This window comes from Thamnophis elegans, chromosome 3, assembly GCF_009769535.1.
Source record: "Thamnophis elegans isolate rThaEle1 chromosome 3, rThaEle1.pri, whole genome shotgun sequence".
Taxonomy (NCBI): Eukaryota; Metazoa; Chordata; class Lepidosauria; order Squamata; family Colubridae; genus Thamnophis; species Thamnophis elegans.
The window spans coordinates 34,349,192-34,367,053 of record NC_045543.1 but is presented as its reverse complement, the minus strand read 5'-3'; the positions used below and the strand labels follow the sequence as shown (position 1 = coordinate 34,367,053).

General features: G+C 39.9%; 1 protein-coding gene across 2 annotated transcripts in view; it reads left to right on the top strand.

The window, feature by feature from the left end:
* Positions 1–17,862, top strand: part of MLPH (melanophilin) — a 95,419-nt gene that overhangs the window by 52,290 nt on the left and 25,267 nt on the right. The window contains exons 9-11 of one of the 2 annotated variants that reach the window (XM_032213991.1): positions 804–940; positions 11,384–11,467; positions 12,159–12,350. In XM_032213991.1, coding sequence (XP_032069882.1) covers positions 804–940; positions 11,384–11,467; positions 12,159–12,350 — 413 coding nt within the window. The remainder of the gene's footprint in view (positions 1–803; positions 941–11,383; positions 11,468–12,158; positions 12,351–17,862) is intronic. The other variant, XM_032213992.1, reaches the window with a different exon arrangement.

Here is a 17,862-nt window from a genome sequence, read left to right as displayed (position 1 = left end):
GAGGATCGGTGTTATATGGGCGAACCGTGGTGCGCCCATGATCACTCGCGCGGCCGCGTTCTGAACTAGCTGAAGTCGCCGGATGCTCTTCAAGGGCAGCCCCATGTAGAGCACATTGCAGTATTCCAGCCTAGAGATCACAAGGGCTCGAGTGACTGTTGTGAGAGCCTCCCGGTTCAGGTAGGGCCGCAACTGGCGCACCAGGCGAACCTGGGCAAATGCCCCCCTGGTCACAGCCGACAAATGGTGGTCAAAACTCAGCTGTGGATCCAGGAGAAAGAGTGCAGAGAAGAGCAACAAAGATGATTAGGGGACTGGAGACTAAAACATGAACGGTTGCAGGAACTGGGTATGTCTAGTTTAATGAAAAGAAGGACTAGGGGAGACATGATAGCAGTGTTCCAATATCTCAGAGGTTGCCACAAAGAAGAGGGAGTCAAACTATTCTCCAAAGCAGGGTAGGACAAGAAGCAATGGGTGGAAACTAATCAAGGAGAGAAGCAACTTAGAATTGAGGAGAAATTTCCTGATAGTTAGAACAATTAATCAGTGAAACAGCTTGCCTCCAGAAATTGTGAATGTCCCAACACTGGAAGTCTTTAAGAAGATGTTGGATAGCCATTTGTCTGGAATGGTATAGGATTTCCTGCCTAGGCAGGGGGTTGGACTAGAAGACCACCAAAGTCCCTTCCAACTCTGCTATTGTATTGTAAATTCTTGTGAATAAAAAAGAAAATGTTACTGGTGAATCTGTTAATTATTGATCTGATCACCAATTGTCCAACCCTCTTCTGTTCCTAAAGACAGTCCATGGAATGTGCAACTCCAGTACTCAGCTAAGGTGGATACTTCTGATGAAGACGAAAAGGCGGCTCAAGAAACTTTCATCTATCAACCACAGTACACAAAACACAGGAGCAGAGCTTCCTCACAAGAAAATGTAAGTCATTCTGGAAATCAAGTAAATTGATATTGGGTAGCTTCTATGCTTATATGCTATATTTTTCTCTTTTGGAGATTTGTTTTGAAAACTATGATAAGACTCAAATCAAAATGAAAGGACACCAAGGTGAAGAAAATAGGGAATAGTAGAACAAAACAATTACAGATAGCAGTATTCAGGTAGTCCTCAAGTTAAAACCACAATTGGGATCAGCATTTCCATTGGTAAGCAAGGTAGTTGTTAAGTGAGTTGTGCCCAGTTTCATTATCTTTTTTTGCCACACTTGTTAAGCAAAGCCGATGAATACTAGTTTAGTGACTGGAAATGGAAAAGATTTAAGGAACCCTAGTTGAAGGTGGAAGACAAAGCACAAAAATCAATCAGTTGCTCAGTATTACATAATAAACCCAATTTTATCAACTATGAATGCCAGCTCAGTGCAAATACAAGTACACCTTGACTTTTGACAGGTTGCTTAGCAACTGTTCAAAGTTGCTAAGGCTGCACAAAGATATGCCATGGTCACGTTTTGGGCCCTTGGCAACTCACTTTTATGGCCATTTGCAGCTTCCCATCTTTTTTTTGTCAGTTTCTGGCATTTACTTCCAGTTTCTGACAAAAAAAAACCTATCGAGGAAAATCTATTTGTTTAACAGCCTCCGCAAAAATGATCAAAAAATTACACCTGATACCTCAACATCAACCACAACGACTTACAGAACAAAATTCTAGGCTCATTTAACAGTTGTAAGTTGAAGAACACCTGTACAATAATTGTAAAAGTAGTGAAAGTAGTATCTGGGCTCAAAAATTGAAAGGGAAGCTAACCATAACCGTGAAATAAAGTGACATCTATTTCTTGGAGAAATACAGACAAAATTTAATATGTACAGATATTACTTTGCCAACAACCATATTTATTACCAAGACCATGATTGTTTCCTCAGAACACTTATTCAATATTATGTTATCATATTTTTCATGTATGGAAAAATGTGGAAATAAAGGTAACTCTTGATTTATAGCAGACTTGTGGCCTTCCCTGCCAGCTTCTTTACTGATTTCTGGAGAAGCCAACAAAGAAGGCTGCAAACGGCAATAATTTGCATCTGTTCTGATGCTGCAACTGATCATAAATATGAACTGGTTGCCAAAAGCCCAGACTATGATCACATGACCATGAAGTTGGTGGATGGATAGAACTCCAAGGACCAGTCATAACCATCATTTGGTTGGTGTTGTAACTTTGAACTATCACTGAACAAATGGTCATAGCTTGAATACTATCAATATAAAAATTCATTGGTTGAGTCCAAGCCATTATTTTACAGACAATGCTAACAAAAGTATGTTTCTCAACCACATAACGAATTAAATAATTTCTGGTGCTTTTATTTATCACTCGGATGACAAAACTTTTATATATTCAGAGGCAAAGAATACAGTTCATAGATTGAAATGGCTACAAGCTATAAACTCTTTCATCATTCTTAATGTTAATCTCATTCTTTGATATGCAGATATTTGTTGAATTTTAATGACAATATATATATATATATATGAAGAGCCACGGTGGCACAGTGGTTAGAGTGCAGTACTGCAGGCTACTTCTGCTGACTGCCTGCAATTTGACAGTTCAAATATCACCAGGCTCAAGGTTGACTCAGCCTTCCATCCTTCTGAGGTGGGTAAAATGAGGACCCAAACTGTTGGGGGCAATATGCTGATTTTGTAAACTGCTTAGAGAGGGCTGTAAAGCAGTATATAGATCTGAGTGATAGATAGATAGATAGATAGATAGATAGATAGATAGATAGATAGATAGATAGATAGATAGATAGATAGACAGACAGACAGACAGACAGACAGACAGACAGACAGACAGACAGACAGATGATAGATAGATATAAATCTGCAAGAATAAATTTAATTGAACATAGATTTAATTGCTCAATAAAACTACAAGATACAAAATAAATTTAGTATTTTATTGAAATAAAAGAAAATAATCTGCTTTCATTCTGAATACAACCCTTATTAGAAATGAGATGCAGAGTATGTTTGTAAATTAATTTTTGGAGTCATTATACATTTAAGTAAATGCTATCACAATGCCTTGGAACCAACACAACTCATATTCTCTGAAGTAGCCTGTGAGAGTAGTCACTGATGGTTATTCTCATGTCCAATCCGCCCAGAGACTGAGAAAGTTGAGGCCACTCCCTTCTACTTCTTCTGCATGGCTCTAGTTTAATTTTAGTCTCGGCCCGTAAGAGTACTGTTTTTGTTTGACTCTTCTGATTGAACTTCTTGTTTGAGAATTTTCCTATCCTAACTTCTCCCATCTCTTTCCCTATTGTTTCTCCTATGTGATTGTTGCTGGGCATAAGCAGGGCTTTCCCAGGAGCTTTGGAGCCTTCGAGACCCCTGGCAACTCAGGGACAGAGACAACTCAAACCATGATGGTTGTTTGGGGGGTGGGGGTTTGAAGCCGTGCAACAAGAGGCGCCTGGTGGCAGTGTAACCCCATTGCATCGGGGGATTGTTGGAGCTCTGCCGGTTCATCGAAGGTGCTTTTGAGGCAGAGCTCCTGGAGATTTGGACTGTGTGGTTGGCGGCCGCCATCTTGGAGAGGTTGCGGCTTCCAAGGAGACACATGTGGCTGGAGTGTGAGGATCGGCACTCTTCTCAATTCGCCACCAGCACTGTTCAGGGCCACTGTGAGTGCCGGAAGGGCATGGGAAAGGCAAAGCTTCTCCATGCATCGGAGATGGCCTCCTGCTGCGCAGCGCGCGGAGGAGATAAAGCCACAGATCGGGGCTCCACCTTGGCCACATGCACGAGGCATGGCCTGGTCGGGACGCTCGTAAGAAGCCCTAGCCAGCTGGAAAGGGCTAGTAGGACAAAAGGACTGCTGTGAGTACCTGCGTAGGCGGGGGATCAGGTGAGATGCAGATGCCACGAGGCGAACTGGAGCGGCTGCTCCAGGCTCTCCGGAGACTTCTGATCTCGATAAGGGAATTTGAGGGGAACTGTCTCTTCGGGCGGGAGAGGGCCCCAGGTCGGAAGAGCACCTCCAAGTCCTCCAGGAAGGAAGGTGCTCAGAAGCAGCAAACAGTTGGGAAGAGGACCACCAAGACTGCTGCAAAGAGGGCTAGAGATAGCATCAGCTCTTCATCTTCCAGGTCTCATTCGCTCCTGAAGATCACTGGTGGCTGAGTCCCCTTCTAGGTTTCCAGGTTCTCCCAGGAGAGATATCTCCCTGTCTCCATCTCTTTCACCTGAATATTCAGGAGGTCATCTGCCAGACCCTTTTGGCCGGCAGGCTGCTGGATCTAGTAGGCCAGGATTGGCTCCCCAGTCATCCATCACTAGGCCAGACTTGGAGCCTCCCATCCTTTCACCAATGTTCCCAGACATCCCAGAGAATTTTCAGAATGTTATTGCCCAGGCTATTGCTTAAGGCATTGCAGCAGGGATGCAGCAGAAATCCCAGCCTTCTAGGTGGAGTTCGTCTTGGGGTACCCCACAAGGTCATCCAAACCAACCCGGAACCTCAACGGCTCAGGAGCAACGACCGGATTCCCCTTCAATGGCTAGTGAAGGGTCTTGCTCAGATGAGGAGGATCAGAAGGATGTTGATTTTTCTGAGGATGAGGATTCTCCTCTTCCAGAGGCCTTTGTGATACCCAGACTTTTCCCCCTTCTTTGTTCGGGTCACTTATGTGCAAGGCCAAGGCCACTGCTGGCCTGGGGGGTATCCCTCCCACTACTAAGACTCCTGCTGCTTCTTCAGCAAGTACCAGACCTAAAGGTCAATTCCGCAAGCCACAGGTGGAGAAGTAGGAAATTCCAACTCCCCCCCCCCCAATGTTTCTTGAAGTGCTCAAGAATCAATGGAGGAGGAGCCGGAGTCGCGATGACACAACGTGCGATCTCAATGCTCTGAGATCGCAGTCGATACTTTTTCCCCTGGGTGGTCCAAACGGACCTAAACTGTCCCGCAGAGATGGTGAACAGGAATACATCTTGCTGATCACAGGGACATCACAAAATGTCTGATTGATCCAAGAGAAGCTCTTCAAGCCGGTGACAAAAAATCCAGCCAAATGGCTGATTAAGTCAGGGCGGCTCCAAAATGGGAGGATATAGAAAGAGAAAGTGTTTTCAGCTGTTGAGGAATTTTTACTGTTTTAAAAGTGACTGCCTATAAAAAAACTTAAAATTAATTTAAATTGGAGAACAGAAGAAATAAACAGCGGAATTAAATTTGGACTGGTTTTGAACAGTGGGTTATCCTACCTTTTAAATGCTATCTTTACAGATGGAATTTATGCAAGCCTTTTAAAACGAACGGATTAAGTTTCCTTCTATTTTTTTTTCTTTGACTATTCTCTGTAATCTATGGACTAAAATTCTCCTCTTTCATTACTGTGGGTGTTTTTCTAACTCATTTAAGAAGCAGACCTTTTTTTAAACTTGAAATACAAAAAGAAACAAAGAAATGGTAACATTGTAACATTGCTACTCGGAGGCTAGAGGTTTGTGTATTGGAAATGAAATACCTTTTTCACTGATTATCCTGGCTTGGCACTTCAAGGACTCACAGCTTGTTTATAGAGAGTGATAAGAAGAAGAAGAAAAGCACACAGATGTTCCTTTGAAGTAGATTTTTAACCAGAGAAAGCTGAAATGTTATTGTGATGCTTAATTCTGTTAAAATCTTCTAAGCTAAAGCAGCAGTGTTTGTCAGCTGGAAATCATGGCGCAATTTCAACACCAGAAAGAAGTTTTAAGTCTGCAAAAGATGTTCTTAGAAATACAGAAATTATCAAATACAAGTGAGAGAATAGAGAAGAAGTTGGATTACTTAGTGCATCTAACAGCAAAATATGATGGAGAAGTTGAAGATGTTCATCAAATGGAAAAAGTGGCGGTTAAAGTCCAAAAAATTGAAGAGGAAAATGAATATAAAGAAATTAAAATTGCTGATATTTATGGTGATTGGTTTGTTTCTGAAAATGGAAAGAGTAGAATACTGAAAGAGGAATTAAATGAAGGGGAAACCTACCCCAGATGGGAAGATACAGAAGAGGAAAAAATAATATAATTTATGGATTTAAAGGGAGAAATCTTATTAGCAATAGTTTTGATAACACCCCTGACAATCAAAGATAAGCTGATTAAGGAAACAGAAGAAGGACATCGAAATTACATGAGAGATTTTATAAGCAAAGAGTTGCTAAGAGGAGTCCATACAAAGTTGATTAAGGAGATGATTAGAGGACTGATGCCACAAATGGCAGAAGATATGACACTGTTTTTTTACTGGAAAGATTACAGGTTGTTAGATGGAAGAGTATAATTTAAAACTAGTTAAACGTAGCGAAATTTAGTGATAATAAATATAGTTAAATAAATAATTAACAATGATAATAATGTATAGTGTTGTAATGTAATAATGTGTAGTGTTATGATAAGTAATAACTGGATATGAATATTGAATGGTATCCATGAAAGGAAGATTGGAAACCCTTTTGGATTATATATAAAGGTTAATAATAATAATAATAATAATAATAATAATAATAATAATAGTAATAATAATAATAATAATAATAATAATAATAATAATAATAATAATAAAAAGAATTAAGTTAGATTCAGTTAAGTCTTGATTACTAGGGGGAAAATGATATGATGCAGGATATACTCAAATAAAGGAGGGATAATGATAATAACGTGTGTATGTGTATGGGTACAACATAAGAAAATGGGATGTAAATTGTAAACAGTGATTTAGAAAGGATAGAAAACTTTGTTATTAAATATTATGGCTGTTTTTCTAGAATAGGACATAAGGATTTAGTGTCATTGGAGGATTTTAGAAATAGTAAATGAAATGCCAGTATGTGGTTATGTATTAAATCTTGGTATATTTTAAGATGGGACATTTAAACAACTATAGTCAAATGAAAATGGAGGTATGATGACGGTAACATGTATAAATATCTGAGTTAAAATACTTCAGTTAATATGAATTATGCTTGATGACTGTCGAAGAGATGCACGAAAGTCTTTTGTAACCAACTGATACACTTTCTACAGTATATAAAAAAAGGAAGATTTTGTGTTGTGTTTGTTTTGAAAATAAAAAATAAAAAAACTTTTAAAAAAAGAATCAATGGGTCACACCTGGGGCTTTTCCCACTCCAGAGGGGGGGGGGGTGATGACTGTCATTTTTATAGCTTTGAGGCCAGTTTTTCCCAAGCTTTGCAGATGCCTATGGTGGATGCTCCTGTAGCCGTGCTGGCATCCTCTTCATCCCTTGTGGGGGGTGACATCGCCAACAACCTCAAGGCAGAAGATAAGAGCGTGGAACTGACCTTGCCCAAGACCTTCCAGGCTGCAACCTGGGCTATCAAGGCAGCGGCCACTGCTTCCTTCTTCAATAGGACAACTTTTCTTTGGCTCACTCAGATGCAAGAGAGAGCCTCATCATCAGAGATGAGGCTTCTGCAAGACATCAAGAAGCTCACGGTGGCTACCCAGATACACATCATAATTGCACCTGACCATCGGGGTCCATTATCAGTACAGGGCTGGTGTCAGCACCTCGAACCTTTACTAATTGCTGACTGTAGTTGCAGGCCATCTTCAGTCTGTTCCGGTCCGCCTACAATGCTACCTGGACTATACTCTCGTTCAGGCAGCGCCACCGAGCATGGCCAAGAGGGATCTTGGGCTCACGATTAGGATGTTATAGACTCTGGGATTCTCAATCAACTTCGAGAAGAGTCATCTGGAACCCACTACTAGGCTTCACCATTTATCATTGACACAGTGGAGAGTGAGGTGTTCCTATTACAAGACCATAGGAACAGTATAACTCAGCAGATTCACAGGGCACATTCTGTTCCCGTAGTTCTCTTCTCTCGTCTTCTGGGCAAGTGCATTTCATGCATCGCGATAGTTCCATGGGTCCATCTCCATGCCAGGGAGCTACAATGGCATCAGTTGTGGACAACCAGCAAGCCGACTGGCTCAGCAGGGCAATTGTGGACGACAGGAAATGGCAGCTGCATCGCAGAGTCTTCGCCGAGATTTGCCAGAGGTTCAGCAGGCCAGTTATGGACCTGTTTGCCACACCGTCGAACGCACAGGTCCAGAGGTTCATCTCTCAGTTCCCAGCTTGGGGAGTGGAGGCTATTGACGCCCTGCAATGCAGATGGCCAGAGGGACTCCTCTATGCCTTCCCCCCCCTTCCCCTCATTCCCAGGATCCTGAGGAAGCTGGTGGCGGAGGGGGCAGAGGTGATCATAGTAACTTCCTATTGCCCCCCCCCGGCCTTGGTTCGTGGATCTCATAGACCTGTCCATGTCCCCCCATTGGAGGATTCCAGGGTGGAGGTGGCTCTGTATCGGGGGCCCTGGGTCATCCGGAGCCCCATTGGTTTCAATTGACTGCTTGCCGCTTGAGCGGGAACAGTTGAGGGCGGCCAATTTCTCATCCAGAGTGATAAGGACCATCGAGGCATCATGGAGGCAATGTACCACTCACATTTACAATGTGACTTGGTCCTCCTTTGTGTCCGGGTGCCGGTCCACACAGGTGGAACTGGCGACGGCTTTGGCATCGCTAGTGCTGGAGTTCCTCCAGGATGGACTCAAGAAGGGCCTTTCCCACAACACCCTCAGGAGGCAGGTTGTGGCAGTGGCAACAGTCCTCGGGGGAGGCTCTAATTTCCTAGCGCAACACCCAGTTATTAAGAGGTTTCTTCAGGGAGGCGGCTAATCTTAGGCCCCCTGTGGTTCATTGGTTCCCCACATAGGACCGGCCCACGGTTCTTCAGGCGCTGAATGAGGCTCCCTTCAAGCCTTTGAGGACGGTGAGCCTTCAGTTTCTCACCCTTAAGGTTGTGTTCCTGGTGACTATTATCTCTGCCAGGAGCATTTCTGACCTCAGCGCTCTGTCATCTAGGGCTGACCTGTGCACATTTCATGACAACAGGGTTGTTCTTAGGCTTGACCCTCCTTTCTTGCCCAAGATTAACTCTCCCTTCCATAGGGCTCAGGAGGTGGTTCTCCCAGACTTCTGTCTGGCGCCCTCCAGGGAGAGGAACGTTCCTGGCATCACCTGGATATAAGAAGGTGCTACATATCTATCTGAAACGCACCTCTTCTTTCCGGAGGTCAGAGGCGATCTTCGACTCCTTCCAGCCTTCTACCTTTGGGGCAAGGGTGTCTCCAGCTACCATCAGCAGGTGGATTAAGTTAGCCATCACTAGGGCATATGAGGCATGCAGGCTTCCGGTGCCGGCTGGCATCACGGCACACTCCACTAGGAGTGCGGTCACTTCTGCGGCCTGGTCGACTCAGGCGCCCATCAAGGATATTTGTAGGGCGGCCACCTGGGCTTTGCCCTCGCCTCGCCTTTCATCAGGCACTACTGGCTGGATGCTTACGCTTCAATTGAGTCTTCTTTTGGTAGGAGGGTACTCCAGGGAGTGCTGGACACTTGAGGGGCTCAGGCCCATTGATTCCCTCTCATGGACACCAAACTTTGGTATGTCCCATCAGTGACATGCCCACGGGCTACTTTGGAGAATGTCAGTTCTGAACTGCATTTCTCGAAGTCCTGTGGGATGAGTCACTTCCCACCCTAGTTAGAGCACCTTGCTGGCGTGAAAGGTCCTGAGCAAAACAGCCTTAATGGCTGTTTTGGTCAGTCAGGATCCTGGTGTTGTCTTTCCTTTCCCCTTCCTTCCCAGGTTCTTCCTTGGAGCACTGACCTTCAATTAACTAACTAACGGATCTTTGATTCCATCTTTGATTCCATCCACCAAATTCCATCTTTGCTCTTTTCTAGTCATAAAAACAAACCTTATTTCATTTTATTTTCTTCTTTTTCCCTGCAAGTCCATGGATTTCATAGAAATGCTCATTTGGTGAAAGCCATTAATTTTAAAGTGTGTGTAGTTTTCGCCATGTGACTTACTATGGGGAGATCCTGGTGCACGATTAGCTTGACCTAAGACCTTGGAAAATGTCAGCTTTATAATCATCTTGAATAGGAGCATGACTTTAGACTAGAAAAATGGAGCCTTTTGAGAAAAAAAATATTTCCTCCCCCAGTTACAATACAATAGCTCATAAAGATTGGTTATTAATCATTCACGTGCTTTGTTTAATCAGATTAGGAAATTCATTTCTCCTAGGAAAGAAAAAGGGGGAGGAATTCTCTACCTAGAGATATGAAGCAACTTTGAGGAAAATCTTGTTTTAATAAAAATTGAGCAAAAAAATCATAATTCATTTTTGTATTCTATGGCTTAAATATCTCTTGAGATTAGTTATCATATATTTTAAGCATTATTTGGTTTAAATAGCCAACTGAATGAGAACATGTTTTTGACATGAACATCATTGCATTGAAATATGAAAAGCTCTAAGATGGTACTTACAAAGTATATGACCTTTTGATGAATTTATTTGACCAGTGATACAAATGACTCTGGAGAAAGTGTTTCAGTCAGAATCAAGCTTCTATTATATGCTTAATGGACCTCATAATTTAGATTTATGAGGAAAAAACAATCTTGCTTTTAGCTGCAGAAATATAGCTGCTAAGATTTAATGAATTGGGTTGAGGTAAGTCTATAATTCTATTGTTCCTGCTCCTTGTAATGTTGTTAGTCCTCATAATGTTATTAGTGTTTAGGTGTATGTAACCGTATTATTCACCATGTTCTTCATCTAGCTAAAAGCACCACAGGCAATTTTGCACTCCAGATGTTCATCAAGGCCCTTTGACCAGAAAAGAGGAAAAGAAACCCCAGTCATAAAAGACAAACCTCTTTCTTCATTCATGTTTTATTTTAAAATTAAATCTGTTAACCTTCCATTTTATAAATCTGTGTGAAGACCTGAGATCCTGGTGCGCAATTAGCTTGACCTTGGAAAATGTCAGCTTTATAAATAATTATTATTTAACATTAAAAGTGTGTAAATATAGCCTTAATAGATGTTGCCAGTAGTGTCAGCTAAATATCAAAAGTTGTTTATTGGTGTTTGTAGAGCAAGACACAAGATACAAAGCTGGCTTGTTACCTGACAAAAGAACATGTTATTTCTATCTTGCAAAGGAGAGCTCTTAATTAAAAAATAAAATGGGAAATACATTTAAATGTGTATATTAAGTATATACAGCCTTCCTCCTTGACATTTATCTAATGGTTACATTCTGTTATTGTTAATTATTATTGTAGTATTCCAGCATTTTCCAAAATGTTTCTTTACTATTCAATAAAATCGTGACCTTTAGTCCATCAAGGTTATGAGAGCTAGTATTGCTACGTATTTATTTATTTCTCCTTTAACTGCTAAGAAAAATTGTGGTGATGGGCTCTGTCCTTTGCTATCTTCGTTCTTCTCTCTTAGATACTTGAACTGAACAAACGCATCTCTGTTATTGAAAGTATGCTCAGCTGCCTTGAGGAAAAGATCCTAGTTCATTCTGAGAAGGTAAAATCAAAAACAGAGTTATACATACGCCCAGGTTGCTATTTACTCAGCTATGCTCAAGCAGCCTGATTTGACAGCAGGTCTGATTCTGGGCTGCTCTTTAATAGACCTAGATGCCAAGCTGCTCTTTATTCCTATCAGTGCTTCAACACCTTGCCCACTTGATTAGTGCAGAAGCCTCAGGGCAATTGTCTAGTTCCTTCTTCCTCTGAAGGCCAACATTCCAGGGCCAACATTCCTCAGTGCTGCTCACAGGCTTAACTAATTCTTTCAAAAAAGGGGGAGTTCATTTTTTAAACTAGTGAAGTAAGATGTTTTTATAGTATAAATAGAACACATCGCCAGGGATGTGGAACAAGAGGTTCCAAATGTAAATAGGTGCTTAACCCACTAAGATTTTCTGCCTCATTATGGATCTTTCATTTAAAGTAGATGATAGAGAAATATTGTACATTACTAGACCTCATTGTGGCATTTTTGCTGCTCATTGGAATGGATGTCTCAATATCTTGTGTAGTTAAGACAATAATCCAAACAGTAAATTGATCAGTTAATTCCTACTACATGGTGAGATTTAGGTTTCCTTAATCCCATGTTAAAAAGATGTTCATCTGTTTACTCATATGTATGTAGACTTAGAATAAGCCAGTTAGAACATATGATTGAGAATGACTTGTTTTTGTTTCACTAGCCTCTAGCTATTGATTCCTACAAGGATCATAGCACAGAAGAGAAGGAACTGAAGAGAAAATTAGAAGAATTAACAAGTAGCATAACTGAAAAAGCTGTTTCTACTGATGAAGAAAATGCAGGAAAGAAGACTGAAGAATCCAAACCAGAAATCGATTCATCCAATGATGACCTTCCTCCTGATGCGAAGAAGGTATTGTCCTCTGTTTCATACGGTCTTTATTCTCCTTTCAACAAAGCTCTGTTCAGGCAACCACCTTGTAATGTGACCTATTTTCCTGTAAAATCCCACTCTTTGACACTTCATCGACAAAGACATCTATGTGTTCAGTGAGAATGTGTGGACCAAAAAAGATATTCTTGCTGAACATAGGGCTCTCTTTGTAGATTAGATCTCACAAGCTTAACTTTGAGGAATAGGGCTCAACCCTGTTGTGTCTATGGTTGATGTTAAGCCTTTTTGTAATGTGTTCGAGTTTATGTGTTTTGCTTGAAGAGTAACCAGCTTGCTTTGATTGTATAATTCAGCTAACTCTGGCAATCTCAGTGTGGATTTTTTATAATATTACTAACAATTGAAAAATTCCATTTAATTTTTATTTGTTATAATACATTTTATTAAAAGTTTTAAAAAACATAAAAATTAACACAAATTAATGCAAAATAGAAGAAAGAAAGAAAAGAGAGAGAAGAAAAATGAGAAAACAAAAATGTAGAAAGAATAAAAAGAAACAGAAATAAGCTTCCAGTTTCCTCTGCTACAAATATATGTTTGATTACAAAATTATATTTAGTCTATGATTACAAAAAAAACCAAACCCCTTTTTCCTGTTATCTCCTTTTTCCCGTGAAAACTACAAGTCATAAGTCCATTTTTTCTGCAAATAGTCTATAAGGAGTTTTCATTCAATCATAGATGTAGATAATGTCTTTTTCTATCAAAGGAAGTTAATTTAACCATCTTTGCAAATTCCATCAACTCCATCAACTTAACCAATCATTGCTCCATCGTAGATAGACATTTCTACTTTTGAGCATATATTTGCCTTATTTCAGTTTTCATATATATATGTGTGTGTGTTTGTGTGTATGTATACATACACACATATGTATACATACACACACACACATACCATATTTTTCAGAGTATGACGCACCCCTTTTCCTCAAAAAAGAGGCTGAAAATCTGGGTGCATCTTATACATCGAATACAGCATTTTTTGCCTCCAGAAGCCCCACCCCCTTTACCAAAATACCCTTATGGAGGCTTTCAGAGAGCTCCTGGGGGCTGGGGAGGGCAGAAATGAGCGAAAAATTTTGCCCCTCCCCCCCAGTCCCCAGCAGCACTCTATAAGCCTCCATAAGGGTATGCATGCAATTTTTTTTTACAAAAACAGCCCCCCTCTCATAAAAAATGGGCTGTTTTTTGCTCATTTTGCCCCCCCCCCAGAGCACTCTGCAAGCCCCCCCCCAGGCTATTCATGCCTTAAAAAAAATGCCCATTTTCACGAAAAACAGGCCATTTTTGGGAGGTTTGCAGAGTGCAAAAACTTTTTTTTTCCTTTTAGAAAACTCTTTAACTGATTGATGAGAATTACATTGATCAAGTGCTGTGTCAACAGAAACAAAGTCTTAGGTGCTGCAGATTGTCAGCAATTTCCTTCTCCAGCACATGGATAAATATACCTGGAAACATCTACCTACCTACCTACTTTCTCTCTCTCCCTACCTATCTACTGTATTCCTCTCTCTATTTCTCTCTCTCTATCCCTCTACCTACCTACACACTCACTCTCTCTCCCTACCTACCTACTGTATTTATCTATCTTTATTTCTCTCTCTATCCCTTTATCTACCTAACTACTCTTACTCTCTTTCCCTACCTACCTACTGTATTTCTCTCTCTTTCTTTCCCTTTCTATCCCTCAGTCTACCTACCTACTTTTTTAAAAAAAATGACTCTTCAAAACCTTGGTGCGTCTTATACTCCGAAAAATATGGCATATGTTGCATTTGTGCTGATAAATAAATAAAGGGAGACTAGTATAGATCTATTTCAAGCTATTTCGTTCTCAGCAGCTAGCCACACCCCTACTGGGATTCAAACCTGGGCTCTTTTTACATGTTAGGCAGTTGTATTAGCCTCTAAGCCACAAGCTCTCCTCCCTTATCAGCTGAGCCAAGGAAATAATTAAGTATTATGTCAAAACACCTGGTATGCCCAAATATGGGAGGGAGCATGCTGCTTCCCTTTTGCCTTTCAACTCCACCCTAGGAGCCTTCCAGGCAGAAAATATATTCCTGCCATATTTATATGCATATCAAAAAAAGGTTTGGCTTTTTTACATGTCCATCAAACATAATAAAATTTCCCTTCATGTTGTTCACATTTCCAGCAAAGATTCAAAGCACCTTCAAAGCACAATGTTCAAACCTTTCAGTCATATATTTCCTATTGTTCCATTTATATATTTTAACTGAAGTTTTTAGCCCATTTTTATCATACATTCTTTCACTTTTCTTTTTATTTATTCCATACTCTGAAAATGGCCTGCCTGACATAATGATTTTTATCTACATTCATCTTAGCTTTGTCATATAATAAATATCCTTACACCCAAATCTTAAATCATGTCCTTAACTCCAATAACTTCTATTCCTTAATAGACACTCTTTTATCCAAACTGCACATCAGATAGCAAAATATAATTTCAAATCTGTTAGACCCACTTTTCCTTTGTATCTGTATGCGTTTAACTTTATATTTAATTTGGGTTTTCCCACCTGCCATACACATTTCCCCAATAGTGACAATTGTAATCAGTCCCATCTTGACATACCATATTTTTCGGAGTATAAGATGCACCTTTTCCCCCCTAAAAGAGCATGGAAATGTTGGTACGTCTTATACACCAATGCATCTTATAGTCTGAAAAATATGGTATATTTTTTAACTTTATTAAGTGCTTAATATAGTTATTTTGAAATAATATACAGTTTATATTTGTGATAGTTATATTCAAATATTTTATCTTTTAAATCTTAAAAAATCCATTTTATTAATTTTATTTAATCTTTTATCTTCATATTTTTGTTAACTACTTTGGCTTTTTTAAAATTAATCTTAATACCAACTAATGCCCCAAATTTTTCTAGCTTTCTCATTAAAAATTCAATTCCTTTTACAGAGTTTTCCAAAATTCATCCACAAAAGTTCTCTTATGACTCTTTACATCTTTATGTCTATAATTTGTGTCTCTATTCAATATTTCAAGAACTAAAATATTGTTTTGAAAACTTTCTTGTATCTATTCTTAATTTTTTGCAAATAGTTCTTAAATCTTAATTGCCCTTGTTGGGTTCTTCGTTGCTTTTGTAATCTCATAAAAAGGTTTAACTCACTGCAAAGTTTTATCTTTGCTGCAGAAGAAGTATTTCTTCATCTGTAATTAATTACTTCCTGGAATTATTAAGAAGTGGGGAAAAGCAAGGTTTTAATGTCCATTTCTGCTCTAATGCAGTTATAGGTTTCCCAGCATCTCAGCTCTTGGAATGACTGCAAAATCTTTTCCATTTCTTCAGTTAGCCCTGAAGAAACTACGATCCATAGCACACATAATTTATCTCATCTTCTCTGATTCAGGAAGATTGTGCTGAGTAATATATACATTCTAGTCAGAGTTCACAGCTGTGGGTGCTGTCTAGGCAGCAGCCCACTATAATTTCCCATCAGAAATTCCAAAAATCCATTTTATTTTAATCACCATGTATACAATATAGTTTTTAAATCTAATTCCTGTGTTCCAATTTATCATTGGGAAATGCATGATCCTGCTCTTTACTTTGTAAAATTGAATAGCAGCCAAAAATGCTCAGGGAATGTCTTTTCAATTATTTCCCTTTACTTCTTTAGCTGTGAAATTGCTCATTCATTGCAGTCTAAGAGTGGAACTTCAAAACACACTGCTTTCAACCCAGTTAACTTTCTGGAATCAAAATGAACAGGATTGTGTAAAACCAAAGCAATAATACATAGTAACCCTTCTGCAGCATAATTTTTAAAATGCTAGTCAATTGCCTTGCTTTACCCATTAGTCAAGATTTGCCAAAGCAACATTATTTACTATTACTACTTCAAGCCACGATTAATGAGGTATTTTCATCTTTGATTCCAGGAATCTCTGGCAATTGGCACTTTGGCAACATTTGTTTCTGATTACAGTAGAATCAAATTTAATTGTAGGATGGAAGAATCTCTGTATCTTTACTACTTCCTAGCCTTTCAGTATATGCTCATCTTTTTGAAATAATCTATTAACAAAATATATATGTATGCTTTTGAGTTCTAATGGTCTTTCTCCCTATTGCTGATGTTTCTAATTAACAGCTTTAGCATATAGAAATTGGTCTTGGCTTAGGCTATCCATTTAGGAAAGGCTATTGTCTACCCTGCCACTAGGTAGAAGAAACATTTTTCTTCTAGAGATATTTTACATTACACCTCTGTCTTGTGGAAATATGATAAGAAATTTGTTGTTATTTTTAAACGTATAAATCCCTTAGAACAGAGGTGTCAAACTCAATTTCATTGAGGGCCACATCAGGGCTGTAATTGACCTTGGGAGGCCTGGAGGGGCCTAGCCAGCTTGATGCCACTCACTGGGTGTGGCCAGCTGTGTAGGCGTGACCAGCTTGGCGCCACTCCCCAAATGTTGGCATGTTTCCTCCTTGCATTGGGTAGACCGGGGCGAAGCAATGCAGGCCGGCCCCTTACATTTTCCAGGAGAGCCCCAGGGGCCGGATCCGACCACATCGTGGGCTAAATCCAGCCTTGAGTTTAATACCCCTGCCTTAGAAGTTAAAGCAGGTTCTGCTGCACAGCACTCACATCATTGCTGCATTCCAGTTCTTTAGGACTCTTGAAGTAGAGGAAAGGGGGAAAATATGTCAGGCAATCCAAAATGCTAATCTGAATTTAGCTCAGAGTCTATGGTTCAGAGTCTGTGACTCATTTCTGAATTACAGAGATGATTAAAAAGTCTGTCTGCACTAGCAGTTCATTAATATTTTCCTTAACTTCTCTCTGATTTGTCTTATGCTCAAGATTATGGCCAGTCTTGACAAGGATGTGACATTCATTCATTTAGACATCTTACATTGGTGACATAACATTGCTCCACGTTAACTTAAAGGAATTCTTAAAACTTTTCTGTGATTATTGTATTGTGACTTTTACATCTTCCCTTAGTTCATTAATCATGCTTTATTCCCATTGCAGTTGTAAACTGATGGACAGTGAAAGAGAAAGGCAATCATTTTGGAGCATTGAATAAAAAGCCAACTATGCTGGCAGTTAAGGCTTTCAGCAGCAACTGTTACAGCCTATATAGTCTTCTCAGTAATTACAGTCTTACAATAGACACAGCTTTCAACAACTTATTAACTTTGATCATTCATCCCAGTAGAGGCTCTGCAAATTGCAAAAGCAAGATGGACTTCTGTATCTTTATCTTTGTTTCTGTCTCCTTCAAAGGACTTGGTTTATGAACAGGTGGGCTGTAGCCCTGAAACATGTGCTCTATGAAAGCTAGACATGAAAAGGTTCTGAAGAATGGATATAAACTGTTCCTGAATTCACCCAGAATCTCAAGATATGGAAAGAAGGCAAAGCAACTAGAAAACAGTTGTTAAGCCAGGCTCATCAA